Source organism: Toxorhynchites rutilus, chromosome 3 (assembly GCF_029784135.1).
Source record: "Toxorhynchites rutilus septentrionalis strain SRP chromosome 3, ASM2978413v1, whole genome shotgun sequence".
NCBI classification, from domain to species: domain Eukaryota; kingdom Metazoa; phylum Arthropoda; class Insecta; order Diptera; family Culicidae; genus Toxorhynchites; species Toxorhynchites rutilus.
Genome location: NC_073746.1, coordinates 7,471,324 through 7,493,711, shown reverse-complemented (window position 1 = coordinate 7,493,711; position 22,388 = coordinate 7,471,324). Strand labels below are relative to the sequence as shown.

General features: G+C 37.4%; 1 protein-coding gene and 1 pseudogene across 9 annotated transcripts in view; one reads left to right on the top strand and one right to left on the bottom strand.

Annotated features, from left to right (window-relative positions):
- Positions 1-22,388, bottom strand: part of LOC129779532 (leupaxin) — a 126,607-nt gene that overhangs the window by 30,704 nt on the left and 73,515 nt on the right. For 5 of the 9 annotated variants that reach the window (XM_055787076.1, XM_055787084.1, XM_055787082.1 and 2 more), the window contains exons 3-6: positions 20,632-20,851; positions 20,430-20,562; positions 20,248-20,360; positions 14,483-14,583 (exon numbers count right to left, since the gene is read on the bottom strand). In XM_055787076.1, the coding sequence (XP_055643051.1) occupies positions 14,483-14,583; positions 20,248-20,360; positions 20,430-20,562; positions 20,632-20,851 (567 nt within the window). The remainder of the gene's footprint in view (positions 1-14,482; positions 14,584-20,247; positions 20,361-20,429; positions 20,563-20,631; positions 20,852-22,388) is intronic. The other 4 variants (XM_055787077.1, XM_055787083.1, XM_055787081.1 and 1 more) reach the window with 1 other exon arrangement.
- LOC129780720 (U4 spliceosomal RNA) lies at positions 16,472-16,556 on the top strand (annotated as a pseudogene).

Genomic DNA, 22,388 nt, shown 5'->3' with positions numbered 1-22,388 from the left:
GGGGGCGTTTTTATTCGTTTTTGAGTTATGATTTTTCAAAGTAATCCGATGGTCCAAAAAATTATTTTCCCCTTTTTTCTCAAAATGACTTTCTTCAAAAATTTATTACTTTTGAACTACTGGACCGATTCAAATGATCGACATATCATATGAAAACATGTTAACTTTGAAAAATCATAACTTAAAAACGAAAAATAACACCTCTCTGGTATTCGGAAATATTATGTGAAAAAACCTCAGCTTTTAGAAAAAAAATATAAAAAAAATATGGCGCCCTTGGTCCCGAAACAATGTGAGCTATAAAAAACGAATGTAATCAATAATTACGAAAACAAAATCTATTTTTATTCAGAGTGTAATATTTTTTATAAACAAGACTAGCCCATTGGCTTTAATTTGATATGTCGATCATCTGAATCGGTCCAACAGATCAAAAAGTATGATTTTTTGTAGTGGAAAAAATGGGAAAAAATGATTTTTTGGACCATCGGCTAACCATGAAAAATCATCACGTAAAAACGAAAAAAACGCTTCCTTGGTTTCGAGATATGTTGTGTGAAAAATCCTCAGCTTTCCAGAAAAATAATAAAAACTATAACGCCTTTGGTCCCGAGACTATGAAAACAATAAAAAAACAAATACAATCAATAATAACGAGAGCAGAATTCAAATTTTCTGCAGTATATTATTTCTTCAAAAAAGACCAGGTGATTGGCTTAAATTTGATATGTCGATCATCTGAATCGGTCTAGTAGTTCACAAGTTATTAATTTTTAGAAAAAAGTCATTTTTGGAAAAATTGTTTTTTGGTTTAGCCTAAAATGGAAATGGTCACCCTAAAAAAAAAATAAAAAAAATCGGGTTTCATGATTTGCGATAAAGAACAAAACTACCACTTTTGACGAAAATCTGAGAACCACTATATCGGTTTGGCATGGAATGGCTGAACATATATATGTATTTTTTCCAATGAATTCTTTTTTCAACAATGAACTTGGTATTTTCTAAAGAAAACATAAATAATTTCCTACATTTCATTCTTTGACTAAAATTTTGATAGATTTTGTGTGAGATTATTTTTTTAAATTTTGGGTTCTTTTCAACTTTTTTTCGAAAAATTTTCCTTTAAAAACTATAAACTAGAAACTATGTTGATTGATGAATGAAACGTAGGGAAATATTTATGTTTTCATTAAAAAAAATATAAAGCGAATTTTTGAAAAAAAGTTTTTGAAAAGTAAAATTTATTTTTCTCGAAAACATGTTTGTTTTTAAATTGTAATAAAATAGATATGGATTAGCCCAAATAATTTCCAACAAGTCACTCATACATCGGAAGATGGGCACTTTTACAGGGAAAAAGTTTCAACTTTTTCATGATTTTCTTTGAAAAATTACTACTAATATTTAATTCGTAACATTTGTATGTATAAATTATCATTATTGACATGCTCTGCTAACTTATTTTCTATCCAGAAACATGTAAAACGCGAAAATTTAACGAGTAAAATATCATTTTTTTAGGAGTCTCCATACCAAAATGCTCTATATAGAAAGTTGACGTCTTCGACGAAAGTTCATATTTTAATGAGATCTAAACTTTCGTTGAATTCACTATATTGCTATCTTGACTTTAAACAAAATTAGGATTAGTTGTATTAAAAAAAAACATGAAAACGTTGTTGTTAGAAAAACTTTTTTCTCTGTGAAAGTGCCCATCGTCCGATGTATGAGTGACTTGTTGGAAATTGTATGGGCTATTCATACCTATTTTATTACAATTTGAAAAAACATGTTTTCGAGAAAAATAATGTTTAATTTTCAAAATATTTTTTTTCAAAAATTTGATTTGTATTTTTTTTATGAAAACATAAATAGTTCCATACGTTTCATTCATCAACCGACATAGTTTCTAGTTTTTAAAGCAAAATTTTTCGAAAAAAAGTTGAAAAAAACTCAAAATTTCAAAAAACATCTTACACAAAATCTATCAGACCTACGAAATTTTAGTGAAAGAATGAAATGTAGGAAATAATTTATGTTTTCATTAGAAAATATAAAGTTCATTGTTGAAACAAAAAAATCATTGAAATATATATATATATATATATATATATATATATATATATATATATATATATATATATATATATATATATATATATATATATATATATATATATATATATATATATATATATATATATATATATATATATATATATATATATATATATATTGGGAATTCATTTTTCTCGAAAACTTTTTTTTTCAAATTCTGGAAAAAAAGTAGATATGAATAGCCCTTCCCTTCTAGAGTATATTCATGAATGTCCAAACTTCAGAAATATGAAGGGAAAAAGGTCTGAGCCTAGATACACGGACGAGAACTTGACGTAGGACTTTGAGAAGATATTGTAATTGTTCAGAAATCCGTAAATTTTACTCATTCAATACTCCAAAGGGTGTCTCTAGAACAGGGGTTTTCATTTGAGTGACTTGTTGGATATTGTAAGGGCTATTCCTATATATTTTTTGAGAATTTTTAAAAATACGTTTTAGAGAAAAATGAATTTCAATTTTTAAAATTTTTTTTTTTTTTAAATTTGATATTTTTTATGAAAATTTAAACGATTTTCTACATTTCATCATTTGACTCAAATTTTGTAGGTACCGTAAACCGGGGGCAAATTGATCACTAATTTCAGAAAAATGTGAATATTTCCGAATTTTTTTGTTAGATTTATACCCAATTATTTTTAAAATCAGTACTGGTGCTAAGCCCACAAAACGTTATGATAAGTTTTGTTCAAAAAAATTCCGTAAGCACTAAATTGGAAAATTTTAGCGGAAAATTTCAAAATATAGTTTCGGCAAACCAAGACGTTCGATAAGTCGCATGATTCGGTTCTGGTCATTCGTGGTGCTTTTTTGTTAAATAGTTTTTTTTTCACTTTAATTAAATTAGTAATTACAAGTATTTGATTACTTAATTAACTCATCACGACTAGAAGTGAATTAATATGTTTAGCGTCTATCAATATTGTTTTGATGTGGTGAAAATATGTTTTTTTACCATAGTGAAAAATAAATAATGAAAAATTTTCATGCAATTCAATAAGAGATTCGTTGAGATCCATTGACAAAAAGAACCTTCAGATGATTATCGAACATATCAGATTAAAAAAAATTCAAATTAAATTGCATAAACCTCTGAAAATTTGGGTTTGTTTTCAGTAATACGTTTGATCAATTTCACCCCGGTGATCAATTTGCCCCCGAATGAGGGTATTATAGTTTTTGAGTTATATTTTTTTGTAAAAATCAAGAAAACATTTTTTTAAGTCTAATTATTTTCTGAATATTTCAAGCATGTAAAGTAGTTTAAAAGACCCATGTGCTTACACCCACAACGTTTCGCTGCTATCTGAGATGATGCTGCCAACGGCCAGTCCAGTTGACAAGAAACTCGTCAATGACGACTTCCCGACGGCTCCTGGATTTTTTAATCCGTATTAGAGGAACACATTTCAGTCTGCCCTAATGCATGCAGATACTAGAATACCCGCAGCCTTCATTAATCGTCAATCACGATTTCGTTAGGCTGCTTCATTTAGTAATTTGTGTTAGAGAAACGAAGTAGAAGACACTCGAAAACATTTTATCTTTCGAATGAAGAAATTGTCATACCACTAAACACTAAACGCTCTCGTTCTGAAAACTTTGGACTCACACCTCAGTACAGAAATGAAAGACATAGTTTTACGTCAAAGAAGAATAAGAAGTCCGAGCAACCGAGGTACAATCTGTATAGTGCCTTTGTCGCGGCTAACCGTAAATCTTGATCAACACTCAGAGGAGTAATCTTGTTAATGTAAATTTTTTTAAACAACAACCCGAAGAATGTCGAATTTATGTGGAAACTGTGGTTGGCGACCGCAGTGAGAAAATCACACAAATCGTCGTCACTTTTTCGGTTTATCAATGCTCAAGAACCAGGGTAATTTAACTGTCTTTTTACATTATTTTTAGATTGTCACACTGAAGAAAATTAAGGGAATGTTGAGGAAATAGTAAAAAAATTGCCTTGAACAATTTGAAAAGGGACATTAAAGGGAGACCCTTGACCGATCAGGAATTGAATTTGGTATTAGCCATGAGTTTACAGGGCAATTTCCGCTTTACTCGGTCCTCGATAATGCTCTGTTAGTGTAATCATTTCCGAGTCCAGACAGTCGAACAAACCTAATACTTAATCTACTCTCGATCATTTTTTTACCCAATGCAAGGCATAACATTTCCAATTCCAAATAAACCGATAACGGTTTTCTAGTTTCATCGTTTTCGAACAAACCCAAATCTAATTCATGCTGATACTCAAGGCCTTCCATTTAACCTAGGCTATAAACGTCACTCGCTGGAATCCGAGACGAATATTTGAATCTAAAATCTAAATCACGCTTCAAAAATTCAGCAGTACGAATGCTACAGGATATTCGAAAGCTTCTTGCTTATAAAGGGTCATCCATTAGCGACTTGGCTGTTTTGTGTCTTCGTGTGAACGAACCGTTGGAACATTTTAATGATCTGTCAATGTCAATACGTTAAACAAATTTTCGCGGAATTTCGCAACATTTTGGTCGAAATGTGTGGCCAAGTTAGTGGAAAATTGTTCCGGATGAATCGATCGCTGTAAACGGGACCATGGTGATCATAGGGCCGAAATCTAATTTCATTCTTAAAATGTAAGAGTTGAACTACAACCAGAATAAATTTGAACTCAATATCTCAAAAAAATTGACAAGTCCTTAATGAAAGACATCTTACAAAGAAAAACATTTGTTTTCATAAATAATTGGTTTAAAAATAGCGTCAAAGGAAAATACTTTTATCTATATTTTCGTGGAAATATATATGAATGAAGAAGCCTATAAAATTATCTGAGCACCGACCCATAACAGCAACTAAATATAGCTTTGGATAATAACCAAGCGTCAATAACAACCACGAGATGTATACATTTACAGTTTTTCGTCATGAATGAAAAACCTGAAACCAAAATCCCACTTTCCCTCAAATTGTCCTCAACCGACTAAGCGAAACCCACCGCGCATCACTGTTTCACCCGCAAAGACGAACCCCCGACGTCGTCATACAAAATCATAACAGCGAGCGGATCATAATCACCCGAAGCGTCTTCTAATTGCCAAACGAGCGCACACAAAAGTCGTGCGCCGTGTGCAACCGAGGGGCATTTTCGGAACTGACACCAAACTCACACAGCACCGCTAGAGAAAATCAGATCAACTCGAGGACTTAACGGAGCATCGCGAACCAGGCTGACAGAGAACCACAAGCGGGGCAATCGTGTCATCCCGGTGGAAGAGAAAAAACGCCCACCCATTTCCAAATTACACCACATCGGAAGAAGTGTGATGCTGATGATCGCCAAACCTTGTTGTTGTGGGGTTGCGAGAAGGTGCGAGATTTTTCTTTCCTCGTAAGTAAAAGTGTGGCGGCAGACGAGTTCCCGCTTTTTGCCGCTGTCCTTCAGCGATTCAGGTGAACATTTTTTCAGCGCCCCATTTGTTTGTAAGGTCTCTTGCTCTCCCCCCCCCCCGCGGGGACTGTGTTATGGCAGTTATGGCAGTACTTTTGGTTTTCGGCACCTGTTTGTTATAAACGTCAGGTTGAATATCGCGATGTTCCGCGAAAAAAAAGGTTTGGTTTGTTTATAGTAGATGTTGTTTCATTGTTGTCTTCCATGTTTACCCAGATCTACAGTTCAGACTAATGCGCTGTCTCGAATTTGATAGGAAACATTCACGCATTGCTTCCTGTCGGGAAGCGGCTGCTCCTCGACCCCGAGAAGAATGTGTCTATCTCATTAGAGGAGCATGGCAGCAATCCTTTCCATACGGAGATACATTTGTAAACATTTTTGGGAGAACTTGAGCACCATATTTAATTTGAGTGATGATTACCTGTTTATGATATTATTCATTATTTTATGTAAATTGGTAGGTAGTTGGTTCAATTGTAATAATATTAGGTTGGGGAAAAAGTTATCCATTATTTGCTCGTTGGCTGGCCTTAGCGATCAATATATCGCGTAATATCGATCATACAATTTCAAATTTAGACTCGTTGTAAAAGTGGCATTTCACACTAAAAAAATCTTTTGTTGTTTTTTGTTTGTTCCATTCAGTTGTGAGTTACAGCGTGTTAACAATGAAGGTCAACAAAGAGAAACGGTACATTTTACGCTTTTTATTTTATAAATGCGAAAAAGCAAGCCAGGCCGTTGAAATGGTGATTGATGTTTCTTGGGCTGATACTGCAACAGTAAAATACGTGCAATTTAATTTATTTTTTAAATTTTTTTAAAATTATTTTGAAAAAAAATTTAAATTTTATTGATTTTTTAATTTTTTTTCACTACAATACATTAAATTATGATCTCTACTGTCAAACAAATGGACCGTTTGAAGCTAGCGATTGACCAGAAACATTCAGAATTGGGCAAAAGAAGAGGCGTTGTGTTCCATCAGGACAACGCAAGGCCACACAATTCCAAGAGCGTGGAGGCGATCTGGCGTAGCGGTAACATCCATACCTCTCACGCTAAAGGTCACGAGTTCAATTCTCACTCCCGACATTCTTCCGAAATGGAAGGTAAAAGTGACGAACCAGCCAAATGTGTTGAAAGTCACTATAATACAGAAATAAAAAAAAAAAAAAAAAAAAATTCCAAGAGCTTGATTGGGATGTTTTAATGCATCCACCATACAGTTCGGACCTGGCACCAAACGATTAACATCTTTCTCTCGCATTGGAAAATTTCCAGAGTGATGATGAAGAAGGATCAAGAGAAGATTGTACAAATCTATTGCTATGGTTTTTCGCTAATAAGGACCAAGATTGCTATGAAAGAGACATTATGAAGTTAGAATTTAGAATGGCAAAAAAAAACTTCCAACAAAGCGGTATATATTTGACCCAAATCGGACAATCCAAAGCATATTGAAAATAGTATTGAATTCCACCGAAAAATAATGGATTACTTTTTCCCCAACCTAATATCACAAAGTAAAAAATTAGAAAAACAGGAGGAAAGTAACCCCACTTAATTGTATTATTTAAAATTAAAACGTCATTCAACGTTCAACCTCATTAAAAACTCTCAATCATGCGCCTAGTTTAATCTGGATGGGTATAAATAAACACGCTATATTAAACACATATTGACACAATTAAATATCAAATTTATTACAGACAGATATTTTAATCGATCTCCTAGAAATGATGCAATCACGTCTATCTCGATCACAACTGTTAGAAACTTAATCATGAAGAAACGATGATTCGTCATCGACTGAATACTCAGAAGAGAAAACAATGCGAATGCTTTACGACTGTGTTTACGCGCTTAGCGGGGCAAAGAGTTATGCAATAAATTGGCAGCTAGCAGCAATTCACATCTATCATCCCGACAATGTGTTGTTTATCTATCACTTGGATTATTAACACTGGAACCGGAAGGTGTGTCAGTGATAATGCCACACTAACGCAGGCCGCCCGCGAAAAGTGATAATAATAATAACAACATACGCGATCACTTAGTCATCGATTCGGGATTCTATACATTGGTCGGATTACACTTCAGAAAATACTGAAGTGGGTGGATGAATGAAATAATTAAATAAGCTTAGAAAATGAGACAAAATTGTCCTACACACTTTAAAGTCAGGTCGTGACTCGACCTGATGTTCTGCTAATTAGAACAAATTGCAGATTCCCACCTCAACGGTAATCAACTGTCACTCTAGCGAAAAAAAATCCCCCAAGCCACACCGCAGAAATTTATTTTCAATTTCACCCGCCATCGGGTGGGTACAGCATAAACATAAAAATAAATCACTCGAAAATCTAGCGCCCCCCTGAAATGGTCGATCAAGAGTCCAAGTCCAGCGGTCGGCAATTTGCTCCATAATGTGGCACGATATCCGGTGTTTATTGGCGCTAGTCATCAGTTGTGTATATTTTTGATATCCAATGTCACAGTGTTTTTTTCCGTACGCTTTTTTTCAACAGAGGATGATTTCGCTCACGTTCCATGGTCATCGTGGAACGGGTTGGTCAAGGGTGAGCATGGCATATGTCCGGTAGGATTTGGATTGATGTGTTTTGAAAGTGCCAAAATATTGGATTGAATTGAAATCTGTTGGCAATGCCAATGAAGATTTGCATTGAAAACATTTTACCGTTTTGAAGTATGTGTCGAAACATCTGGTTAACCCGTATTGGTCACGCTGGATCCAGAAATCGACAGGCTAACTTTGCATCACCTTACGGCACGTGAAAAAAACGATTTGGAGTGAAACTCGTAATCCCATTGATGTTGTTCAAAGTTGCTATTATAAGCAGGGTCCAACATTTTCCAAGACGAAATATGAAAATCGACTCTCCTCTCAGTTGGTTCGTTTCTAGTAGAACTACTTCGGCATTCGCCGTAAACATGACTAATTCATCAGTTGTCCTCGCTCCTAACCCTTTCTCTACGGCAGTGTGCTCCTATTCATATTCATGCCTTATAACTGTTAAAATCCATTTTCAAGATCATGACCTGACAATCTCCGTCCGTAATTTGAGCCTAGAGTTCAGATTCTGATGTTCTAGACTATAGATCATGAATATGTTTGTCTTAAATTTATGTCTGGCAGTTGGCATTAGAACATACAAATCTGAGGTAGAAATTCAGATTTTAAAATCAAAATCAGCATCTGGAATTCATATCCTGAAACTGGAATCTGGAAAACAAATGCTGGATCTGGATATGGAGTCTTGTTAAAATTTCAAAAACAATGCCTCAAATCATATGGAACCAGATATGATTTTTTTTTCGAATATTTGCATTGTTCGTTATTTTTTAACGTGAAATTTTGGTCCTGAGATGAAGTCGAACTGTGCCATCGGAATATGCATTCAGGGAATCATGGGATAACCCTCTGGGAGATAAAAGTGGAGAGATCTTGATGTTGGGTTTTTCGATGGGCCCTGGCCATCGGAACTTTTATGTTGCGATATAGAATGGGTTCTATAGGGTCTTTTAGATTAAACGCTCACGCAACAAGTTTTAATAACTTCTACAAAAGTGAACCGATTTTAATTTTTAGAAAACGAAAATAAAGCATATTTTAGGACATTTTCGATGTGACCACCCCTTTTTCGAGAACGCGTTTCAAACGGTGAACAAAATCCTCTTTGCACAACTCTAACATAACGACTTTGATGCTGTTAAAAACCCGAGTTATTTCTTCTTTAAGTTCCTCCAAATTTTGTAGCTTATTAACATAGCAACGGTCCTTCGCGTACCCCCAGAGGAAGTAATCGAGGACGACAAATGTTGTAATTCTTACCATAAGAGTTTCATCAGGGCTTCGGTTGCTCGAGTAATACGATTTCACTAAAAATACACGTTCTTGCAAATTGAACCTCTTGACTCTAAAAACCATCCGATCAGTCTGAACGAGTAGCCGAATATTATGGTCTCGAAGTGGAAAATGCAGTGTTGCCATCGACGGAGCGAAAAAAAAATTATGAGGATTCTGAAAGACCCAGTAGAATAGATCTAGCTATCTCAAATACTGTAATTTTCGTATCTAGAGCATGAATAGATTCTCGTCGTTTTCGAACAAATCGATAGCTTAAGATCCACTGTATATCCTAATAGTGTTAATGACATTTTTTATTAAGTTTTGTGTCAAATAAAAAAATGTTAGTCAGTAAGTTTATTTTATTAGAAAAAAAATCTGCAGCAAAAGCACTTTATTTCTAACCCCTTGCTAAAAGCGACCATGCTCTGTCGTACATAACATGAAGAGTTTGGCCCAGTATTCTTTAGAGTAATAATTTTAATACAGGTCGAACTCGATTGTATACAATTGTATACAATTTTGGACTCGATTATATACAGTTTGAAAAAAAAATTTTTTTTAAATATTTCAAATATGACTTATTTCAAGAAGAAATGTAACCTTTCAACTTTAAGGTGTGATTTATATGGCTATTACACGTACAGTGGGGTAACCATCGCGATTTTAGAAGATTTTTCTTGAATTTTCCCCAGGAATTGTTTATATCGATATTGCAGCCAAATTAAGAAAGATAGAAGTTGGGTGACAAAAACCAATTTGTAGAGCGATTAGAGAGCTTCAATTTAATTGATAGAAACAATCTAATTTGATATAAATTTTTGGGTTGAAATTAATAATAATAAATTAAACATTAATAACTTTCAAACGATAAAAAAATTCACTAACACGCAATGATCTTCAATTTCAACGTTTCGAATATCATGACGAAAATGAAGATGCAAATAAAAAATTAACTTCATGACATGTTGATGTTGATGTTCATTCCACTGGTGTTCATTGATACTGTTGTTCCATTTTTATCGACTCTCACTTGAGCAGAAGGTTATCAATGCAAGGTAGGCTGAAATTCACCGTATTCGGATGTCGTGAACGTGAATATTTTCGGTACTGAACATATCAAATGCTTTTCAACTGTAAAAAAAAGTTCACTAGTGACGATCAAAATGTCAACGCCATCAACAAACGATGCGATCTTAGATCTTCGTGAAAGATAGTTTTTTGAAGAATACTATCAAAACGTGTTATTTGGTGTATAAACCTCAACCAAGCACTGAGCAAAAATGACACAGGCAATATGACTTTGAGAAGGCACAATTCCGTTAGGAAACTCAGTGCTATTTGAGTAGGAGAGGTGATGTACCGCTGTTCTTGATTGCGTATTCGATTACTGAAAGCGGTTTGTTTTTCTTGGTTTTATGAATATAATTTTGCATACGAAATTTCCCTCTTAATTGTGGATAGGTTAATCAACGCAAATTTTTCGTTCGTCCCATTCTGTAATCGCTCGAGTTGCTTTTTTTTTGCTGCAATAATCGATTAAGCGAACGATAACCAAGCATCACTGCGGTTCTAAAATGTTTCGATACTGAATAAATGAAAAAAAAGGCACAAAGAACGTATTTAGATTCTGTAATATTATTCTAATGGTTATTTGGAATGAATTTTCTGTTCGAAATGTAGTGCATTGGAATACATCGTATATCACTAACCAAATATTATTTTCAGCTTCCAAGAGATATTTGTGAGTTGTAATGAACTTTTTTTTTGATGAGCTGTGTTTCAATATTCCGTGTAGCCTGCCAAACCTAAATTCATATAAATTAGTAGCACTAATAACTACTCAATGTAAACTTAAAGACGTAGAACCACAAATACCTAAACGCAATCATAATTCACAAAAAAGAAAATATAAGTAAAAAAAACTACTCAAAGATTATTTCTAACGTTGCAAAATGAAAATAAATATAGAAATGAATTTAAGTGTAAGCACAAATAGTTTGAGCACAATCGGAGCAATAATTGTTTCTGATGTTTTAAATTTTTCATGTAATTTATGTATGAGCGTACCAAAAATGTGTATTGTAATTTTTCTAGGCAATCGGGAACGATGAATGTAATTTGAAAATATAGGCAATGTTGTTCCAGTCATTTACCCTGTTGGATTATCTGTTTAAAAGTAGTCAATTCAATTATTTAGATCTAGAAAGAAATTTGAAAGGTTTCAAAATCTTCTGGGAAGTCTCTTATTATGAGCTTGATTATTCAAAATAACTTTTTGTAAATCAAAGTTCATTGTGAAAAACAATTAAATATATAATTGCGTGGGCACAGAAATATTAGTTTTTCGTCGTCTGTATTATGTATATTATTGTAGTTACATAGTTAGACTTTTGCTATGTTTCCTACCATGTTTTTGGTTTATTAGTGTTGTGAGAGAAAAATACCGAGGTCAAATCAGAAGCAGGGGGTCTCCGTAGCCACATTGGTTGCGCGTTCGCTTAGTAAGCGATAGATCGTGAGTTCAAAACTCAGGGCCCTCATTGACCATCTTTGTGTTGTTACAGAATAGCTACGTCCACGCAACAATCATCAGCGATGGAGATCGATCCACGGTCGAAATTAGATCGATTCATCCATACAACTGCTCTGCTCTGCAAGACACATCGGGCTGCTGTTCTATAAATAACTCAACAATGATCAATCAACTGTCTCCGCTGTCCGGTGGTCCAACTGGATAATGGAAGAACAGACAGAATACTCTTACGCCTAAATGGCTACTGTGTGAATGTACTATATATAATGGTAATACTGGCGAATGGCAACTGTGTAATGTGCTAATTATAGATATGATAACCATGTGACATGTACACGATTGAAAATTCGGCTCTGTTACAGCTAAAATGCTAATGAGCCTTAAATAAATAAATGGGATAAAAAAAAAATCAGAAGCAATAATCATTCTCGTAACCGACTAAGTGACAAAAAAGCGTGTCCGTTCGACTAATGATAGAAGAGGGACCAAAGTCAAACTTTACCATTATTAGAATATTAGCCACAATAGCCTGCATGAATACGGTATCATCATTTATTCTCGATCCCCACAGACCAGAAAATAGCTTAATGGCTGCAGAATCAATTAACGGTTAAAATTCTATTATTACAGGGAAACTTCGATATAACGTACACATTTTCAATGGACGAATCCGAAGTGAAACGTTGTAGGTGCAAAAACATTGGTTATTTGAGCAACATTGCATACTTGAAATCTCAAAAAAAGAGTTAGATTACTTTTTGCAAAGGGCCTAAGTTTTTCTTAATTTTTTTACAAACATTTCTCATTCTAAAACTATAATACCTGCAAAATTTTGGTCAAAAAATGAAATGTAGGAAATTGTTCAAATTGTTGTGTAAAAATACATAAATGAAATTACACTAAAAAAATATTTTAAAAATTGGATTTTTTTAGTTTTTTATAAAAAATAAGTTCTCATGAAAATTACCATAAATAACAGTGCCTTTTTTCTAATGTATGGGAGACTTGTTGGTAGTTGTTTGGAATATCCATATATTAATGTTTTTTTAGCAAAGCAATTTTGAATTTTCAAAATAATTGTGTTGATTTTTTTTTCAAACTGATTTGCATTTGATTTTTTAATGAAAGCATTTCTTAATTTTAAATGTCTCACCAGAATTATGTAGTGCTTATAGTGTACTGTGAACTGTACGTTATATCAAAGTTGCCCTGTAGTTGAATTTTACGAGGAAAAAATTAATGACTTTCTGGATCTCTCTGTGCTCATGAGAAAATTTTCTAATTAAGTGCATTGCTCCCTAATTAACCATGGTACATCTCACGTAAATAAGTGTAAACAAAATATCCACATCTAGCGGCTTCTCTCCTCGAATCACCGTCACACACAAATGAACTCGTAAATGCTAATTTCTAAATTACTACCGTGTGGCATTTGCTCCCGGCACATAAAAGGGAAAACAGTCGTCGAGATTTGGCCAATACTTTCTTGACATTCCAAACAGTTTTTGGCACCCACCGCCATCGGTTATAAACTTTCACACACACACATGAGACGAGACGCCAAAAGTGGCCGCGTGAAAAATGTATCCCCAATGCACTCACATTCAATTTCTTGGCTAGTGACCATCGGCTTCGATGGCAAAATATCAAACGTCAAGTCGCAGTGCACACGTGCAGTCGAAATCCGTTGACGCCTCGACACGAGCTGATGAAACTGATCATCATTGAATAGGTGAAAATGCTTGGGATGTTTACTGTTCAGGTGACAGAATCAACAAGCGAGTAACAAGTTGCAAGTCTCATACACTCGGCGATGCAGTTTTCGCATTGAAACATCTCGCCCACGCAACAGACGGATGCACCGGGGCCATCCGCTAAAAAGCAAACCGACAGTTGGCGAGGCGCTAGTGATCTTGAACTTAGACAAGCGGCAAATTTATTGCAGAACATATTAAACGAAAAATTGCCGTACAGAACAGTACCCGGGTCCGGAGATTGTTTTGTTTGATTCTTCTGAGTATGCCAAAAATAGAAAATCCGATGGTCGTAAAATTGCCTACTGGAAAAACAGTCCGCCATTTATTAACGTATTTCGTACGTGTGAAGAGAGTGATGTCAGAAATGCTAAAAAAAATGACAACACCGCGGAAGTTCGGTGGTGCAGAGCGATAGCGCATTTATCACTTTCCTGTTTCCATTCGGAACAACCAAAAAACCAGACCCACCCGAAATAATAATAAATAATCTTTTACTGATCGATCCGTGTGCATTATGACACAGAAAACACACGAGCTAACAACTCGTAACCTCGAACTCACAAGCTTACAAGTAGAAAATTCCGCGAACGCGAGATTGCAAATTGTGTATTTACTCCAATAGAGAAGAGAGAGTATTTCTAATTTTATTCATGTTCCGCCCACGCGCAACTGACAAATTTGTAATCCGGCTTATTTTCGTTTTTCAATATTGACTAAATTTTCACGTCCGCGCACCATCTCGGTTCCCCTCTTACCTTGAAATCGGACAGTGAAGCCATTAGATCATCCAGCTCCTTGGTGGCGGAGGATGTGTAGTTTGTCTGCTCGTTCTGCTGGGCAAGCTGCTGCTCGTATACTGGAAAGGGGAAGGGAAAAGGGGAAGAAAAGAAAATTAATCCGAGAAATGATTATAATGGATCTAAATGGGGCTGTTTTAGTCAGAAGAATTGGTGTGGGAGAAAATTATTGCCGTACAAATGGGAAACTGTGTTGTATTGTGGATTGTATAATCATCGGGCGCATCCGAGACGACGTATTAAGTGCGATTCACATACAACATCCGCGTCACGTTACGTCAATTATTCTACCATGCAATTCTTTTGAAAACATTCACATACACCGGCAACGTAACGACCCGTCAGCAGAGATGCCAACCTTCCTGGTTTTTCAGGATTTCCCAGACTTTTTAGCACGCTCTCTGATATCCTGACAAACACTTAATTTATCCGGATTTTTCTGAAATGATCCTGATTTTTCTTGATTTTTGTATTCTTTACACTATTCGTAATAAATATACTGGTTTTCATGCCAAAATTTTCTGTCATGATAGTTCTCCAGTTCGCACTTGTATATATCTTACATTAAGTTAAACTATGTACTTAACTTTTTTTATCTCTACCCTCAATTGTGTCGTGGCGCAGCGCTAGAAAATTACATGAAACCAGATTGTGTGACGAATTAATGAATTTACAACGAGATTAAGTTTGAGGAACAATATTGCTTTATTGAGGATAATGTGTATGTAGATGTATCCCCAGAGTTATTAATGTAGGAGTACGTTTCAGAGTGTAAAATTACTCAAGAGAATTTTTTTGAATCCACAGTCAATATAAAAAGATTTTATATGTAATTTGTGCATTTCTGCTTATGCGAGGATTTATACTATGCTTATTAATTCTTTTACATATCCGGTCTACGCCCGAAGAAAGATATACTCTGTTTCTGGTGGGATTTGGAATGGATTCTGTATTATGAGCTACTACCAAGTTTCTCATATGTATGACTCGCAGCAGTTTTCGACGAGGAAACAAACATGTTCTGGGAGGATAGAATATTTAAGCTGTGTGAAAGATGGCGAAAGATTGTGAAACAGGACTATGGATATAAAATTAAATTATAATGCTTTGATTGAAAATCATGTTTTTGTTTTCTAAAAAAATCAACATTAATTTTTCGGACAACCCAAACCCAAATTTCGGACAAATCGTGATTTATCCTAATTTTTATTTTCATTCTTCCTGTTTTTTTTTTCAAATTATAGTTGGCAACCCTGCCCGTTCAACGAAAACGACCGGCAGGATTAGTAGAAAAGAATAATTGACAGAGACGGGTTCGTTGGGTTTTTGTCGGGGCTTTGTGTCTCGTCTCGGGTCTTGTTTCGATTTTGGTTATATTTTTTATGCCAATATATCTCTTATTTCCAAATTTCGAAGTCAAAATCATTAGCCACCAGTATATATATATGGTCTGACAACCTAACAAAAAATCCCGGAAAGAACTGAACGATCCCCAGAAGATTACCGATCCATCTCGCTAACCAGCTGCGCTTCCAAGATACTGGTGAGAATTGCCAATCGCCAACTACTATCTGGGTTATTTTACTTATTCAAGGCCTTCGGCCGTGTTCCATTCGAATTTGCTATTCATTTTCATTTTTTTAAATTCCAGGATTGGTTTTTTTTCAATGTGAAAACAAATTACCGAATTTTCCATACCGAAGTGAAGAAAGAATAATTGAAAACAATCCATATCTCAGAAACGACTGATGAGAATATATTACGCAGTTTTGTGTTTTGGAAATACACAAGGTGATCACCACTATAACTTTGATAGATAACATACGAGGGTCGTTCAAAAAATAAGTTTCGGTGCCTCAGAAATCGCGGAAAAATAATGTTAGGACAAAAAACATGGTCATTTTCGTAATCTACGTTTTATTTTCTATTTTTCTATATAATCGCCGCAGCTTTGCGCTTTGGCAATATCGTAACCAATGAGGTTTTACCGAGGTGCGATTATTGTTAGTTGAAAATAAATGGTTCTCAAATAGGGATCACACTAGGATAAGAGCCTGTCCGTTGTTCTCAAATGTTCCTATCTCACGCCTCCACGAAGATCATATGACGACATTTTGGTCTTGGCTTCGAGAACGGATGTCGAAAGTGGCTAAGTGAGGGGGTGCGAGCGAGTCAGAGCGCTATATCTCTCCCGGGGAAGACCTCCCGGGTCATTGGAGGGGTGCGTCTGTCTCCATGTTAGGGGCGGCGCCCGAAAAGGTCCCTCTGGCAAGGTGGGACTCTAATATACCCAACCAACCCGCTGTCTCCCCGGCATAGGAGATAAACCCATGAAATGGAGCTACGGCTGGAGGGCGAGGTGCAAGAGCGGGCCACCACACGGAAAGAGCAGCCATCGACATCACCCAAGAAACGCTGCGCCTACGAGACGTGTTGCGACTGCCAGAAGACAATCGTCCTCACTTGTGGGTACCACTAGGCGACGGATCATGTGGACACACGAAATGAACGAATTCGTGATCCGCGCTTACTACATCTGCACTGCTTTCGAGACGGACATGAGCGGTCGCCCTCGAATACTAACAATGTTCGAGGAAGCGTATCCAGAGTTCGTCGGGAGACTTGATTAGAACGCGATGAACGCGAGGCTTAGAGCGATAATACGTAACAACATGCTCTCCCAAACGCAAATCGATGAGATCAAGCAGCAGGCGCAGAGAGAATTTAGCTCCAGGAACAACAGAGCAAGCGATGTGTCGAGACGAAGTTCAGTACGGCTGAGCAATTCATTCGCGAATAGGTTACGCGAATCAGCACCAGTGGAGGCCACAGTACAACAACCCTCTGAGCCGGAAGACCCACAGCCAGATCAACAACTACTGGTCTTCCATTACAACGAGGCGATCTCACAGTTTCGCGACACAGATCCTTTGTCGCGCCCCAGGATTCCGAAGTTGCAACATCCCGCAGGCTGACAAGTGCAGTAAAGCTCATGAACGAGCACGTTCTTCCGCTGCACTTGGTTGTTGCTGAGAACATGGAGGAGCTGCAACTGAAAGTTTACTGTGCTGCTGTGGCAACCGTTTAGGGTACCGTATAAGGCCAAGAGGCGGACTGCTCCAACATCTCCGTGAAAGGCGTGAGCCTCCATGGCGAAGGAGATTAGAGCAACGGATCCTAAACAAGCGCGCCTCAATTGGAAGGCTGATGGCGTATAAAAGGACAGCAGATCGGCGAAATTATGTCGCCAAGATGCTGTGATCGTGCAGTCTACTGAACTTCGCCAGCTGGGAGCTCATCAGCTGACGGAAAAACTCGACACACTGTTACAGCAATTGAGCGTTCTAACAAAACGGCTGAAACGTTACTCTGACTCTGCAAAGCGCAAAAAACAAAATCGGATGTTGAGAGATAACGAAAAGGCGTTCTACGACCACATTAGCGACGAGAAGCCCGACTACCGTGAAGGTTTGCCAGATATTAGCGATGTGACGAACCTCTGGGCTGGCATTTGGGAAACCCCAGTACAACAACGCGACGGGCAAATGTGATTAAGACGAGAGGAGGAGAGTTGTGGTGAAATTGGAGAGATGCCAGCTATCATCGTCGAAGAAATCGATGTCCGCGAAGCCTCGCGGTACCTGAAGAACTGGGCAGCACCGGACCCCGATGATGTTCAGAACTTCTGGCACAAGAAGCTGACCGTCGCACATCCAAGGATAGCTGAGTGCTTCAACAAAGTGCTACGTGACCCACACAACCTCCCTAAGTTCGCCACCCGTGGTGTCACCTTCCTCCTCCCGAAAGACAGCAACACATACGCATGGCTGCAAAGAACAGGCCACCATCGACGCAGCCATAGTCGGCCAGGCGGTATATAACCAGCGGAACCTAAGCATGGCCTATATCGATTACAGGAAGGCTTATGACGCCATACCTCACTCGTTTCTCGTCCGGGTATTGGAGCTTTACAAAATTGACCCCGTCGTCGTTTGGTTCCTGCAGCATGCGTTGAGGCAGTGGAGCACGTCTCTGCATCTTAGTGATGGGGAAAATATGTTGCAGACTACAACGCTGCAGATAAAGAGGGGGATATTCCAAGGCGACTCTTTCAGCCCGCTTTGGTTTTGTCTGGCACTGAACCCCCTCAGTAGGACGCTCAATAGGAACGGTCATGGCTATAAGATAAGGTATGGGGACGGCGCCAACGAAGAAGTGACCCATACCTTCTACATGGACGATCTCAAGGTCTACGCTGATTCACGTCAGCGTCTAGGTGTAGCTATCCGGGTTGTCGAAGAAATAAGCAGGGACATCTGCATGGAGTTCGGCCTCGACAAGTGCCGCTGTGTCCACCTGCTGAAAGGACAACTTACCGAATCCGGAGGCTACGAGGTCTATAACGACGAGTTTTTAAGAGACATGGTTCGTGGCGGATCCTATAAATATCTTGGATTCCGACAGCTCACCGGGATTCGTCATTCCGACATCAAGACGGAGTTGCGAGACAAGTTCTTTAGCCGAGTGAACTGTGTCCTGAGGACTTTCCTCAACGCGGGGAACAAGGTAGGCACGATCAACACATTCGCGGTTCCCCTGCTGACCTTCAGTTTTGGTGTGGTCAAATTCAAGCCCAAAGAGTTACTAAAAGGCGGTGCGTGCAATGTGCAATGGCCACTAGCCAAACAGTAGAATCTGGAGATCTCCACAGCCTGAACTGCTGCGCGTCCACTTACCAAACTAAAGATCGTGATTTCAATCCCAGGACTCCCTGTTGGCCTTTTTCAAAGCTAGAGGCAATTGAACTTTGTAGTTTAAAACTTCTATAATAGAAAAAAAATCAATGAACAGCTAAATATAATAGCATTAACGTTTCACTCGAGATAGATAAAACGGCATGTCGGCCGTCTTGTAGTCTCAAAGTTGTATTTCCCCGGTTCAAGGTGTATTTTCTGGTAATATGGACTAACCGAAGAAGATCTACAGGTCCGTGAAGGTATGCAATTGAAAGAGTTGAAGGAAGAATGTGAAAGACAACCTCTCCACTTCCGCCCCCCCCACACCTCAAATAAATGAAACTATGTATTTATCATATACGAACATGAACACTCAGCAGGGTGAAAGGTCCAGCCGGTAGTGTAGATCAAAAAGGTTACCCCATGTTAAAGTAACTTCCAAGGGTGGAAAAGTGTGGAAGAATGAGATCATTATTACCGGTACCTAAATCCAAAGAGAAACTATCTTGAAACAATGTTCAGAATGCAACTCAGCTGCATGAAAATGGAAAATATGGAAAATATAATTAACAGTTTGGATTCCGCCTTGGCAGGAGAATCGATAGCTACCTAGTGAAACTTGAAATTATCTCGTATTCAAGTTAGTTATTAATTGTGACCTCTTTGATACCATAAAAAATACAACCAGATACATAACATTTCAAGGAAATGAAATGAAATACAATTAATCCATTCCACGTTATCGTACTTCATTTGTAGGAAAATTTATCTATTAATCGAACATGAATTGTTATGAATTATATAATCCATTATTCTAATCCATCGCCAAAAATTGGCAGAAAGTTCATGATCAAAAACCGGTTGTTAATGATAGGTGAAGGTACTTAGTGAAATAACAATAAATGGTAATGGGTGACAACAGTCATTCTGGAAATATTTGTTATCGTCTTAAACTAAAATTATTTCAATACACACAATTGTACTCACATTGGTTCTGATAGGTGGCACTCGGGGTGCCGGTCAGTTTTTCAGTGGTGGTTTCTCGTACCGTGATAGTCACCTGTCGGGCTGGCTGGGGCTGTGGATTAGGCGATTGGTTCCTAAAACAGAACACAACAACATTTAAAAATTCAAAAATCTTCCTCTCCGTGCAAAGAGTTCAGGTTTACCCATATGGCACTGCGTAAATCGGATTGGCATTCGCATTGCTGAGCTCATCGAGCAAACTGTCCACCGAGGGCCGCTTGATTGTATCGTTGATGGCATACGGCGAGGGACTAGTTGTTCCATTATTGGGTTGATCTATAAACAAAAATAAAAAAAGAATCATGTACAATTGTTCAACGAAAATACATTTCGAAGAAAACTCACGTTTCTCAGCCACATTTCCGTAGCGAGCACTGCTCAGGTCCTGTAGCAGTGAATCCAACTCCGACAGATTGCCAGAATTGGAGCCTTGCAATTTCTGGGGCGTGCTTGACCGGGGCAGAGAGTTGTTGTGATGGGGCGTAGTGGAACGGGGCAATGAGCTGTTGTAGCCATTGGCCGTACGTGTCTCAGTGACGGTTTTAGTGGTCGTTTGGTAGGACTGCTGCAAATAAGAAAACATAGAAAACACACCGTTAACCACATCTTCTCGAATAAATCAATAGTTCCAACATATTTCCACTTAATTAAGAGAAGAAAATCCTTTACTAAACTGGCACACGACGATTGCCCTACTTTCCAGATTCTGAATTACAAAATTTCCGCTTGGCGTCCCGCATTCATCTCTTACTATGAATATCGATGCAACACCTGAGTCTATTTCAAAATAAATGCATGTCGCACCTGGTTGGATCGGTGCCAAATAATCAACCACGTATGTTTGAGAGTACCGCCAACATGACGCCAGGCACACGTTCGTTCGATTTGATTCATCAAACCAACAAACTAGCATTTGATAACATGATAGAAGCAAAGCTATCCTTTGCATTACTACAATGAGTCATCGCGCCATGACCGCGTAATCCACACACACGACATTTTCTGTTCGCATAAAAGCGAATCATCAATCGTCAGTCACCATCAGGAGGGAAGGATTTAGAATTCTTCCACTGAAGAGCTTGAAGCTTGATCATAAAGTTGTCATCGGAGACGATTAAAGATATGCCGGCCCTCGGCGGCGCGAACCCTGAATTCGCGCTGTTGCAATCAAACACAAATATCTCTTTTTCTTCTCGGCTGTCATCGCCGCCCCATCGTATGACGATGACGATGATGCTAGATTTGTCTCGTTAGCTATATTCCACGAGCGCGGGTGGAATGTTTGTAAACATTGAGAAACAAAAACGAGTAGAGCTCTCCGTTGCACTCCATGTTTTTTTAAACCTTTTGCATTAGGTGACAGCTACTCAAAATGATAGTTTTCATAACCAGGCAGCCAATTTTAATTAGAACCGATTTTTTTTTATAATGGCGCATACAAAATCGTTGTACATTTTTGTGAGAAAGTAGAAAGGTCTGCACGGACGGAAACTCGAAGTAGGACTTTGAGAACAATTGCTTTTGAATTAGGTTTTCGTAGCTGGTGGCCCAAGAAAAGCTGAACTGAACTTTAAACGGGTTGTAAGAGTTGTAGTGGCAGCAAAAATCCGAAACCATTAATTATTGTTTTTTTTTCTATTTTCAATTGTAAACTCATAATAAAAAATCATATAGATATTCCAACATTAAGATTGGTTTTCTTGTATCGATGTTCATAGATTTACCTAGAAATCCATATTGATTAAACCGTTCATACAGAAATATTAATCGATCGGTCGCCTTTTCTCTTTCGTTTATTTAATTTTGCTGAATACGATAAGAAGCAATCATCTTACAAAAAATTTAAGCTTAACTTCCTACACTCTGTCCAACTTCTATAAGACCAGGCGTGTTGATCTTGCTGCTTTGTGTCATTGTAAACAAACAATGCTTCAATTTATATTCTAGTGTGTAGTGTGCATACATTGCAGGATTTTCATATGTTTTTGTATTTTTCAAGTGTCAAGTTTCTATAAGACCAGTTACATTTTCCGTTGTTTTAGTTGTTTTGATCCATAAATTTGAAAAAATCCAAAAGGAAAAGTGCTCACAGAGACAGAAGA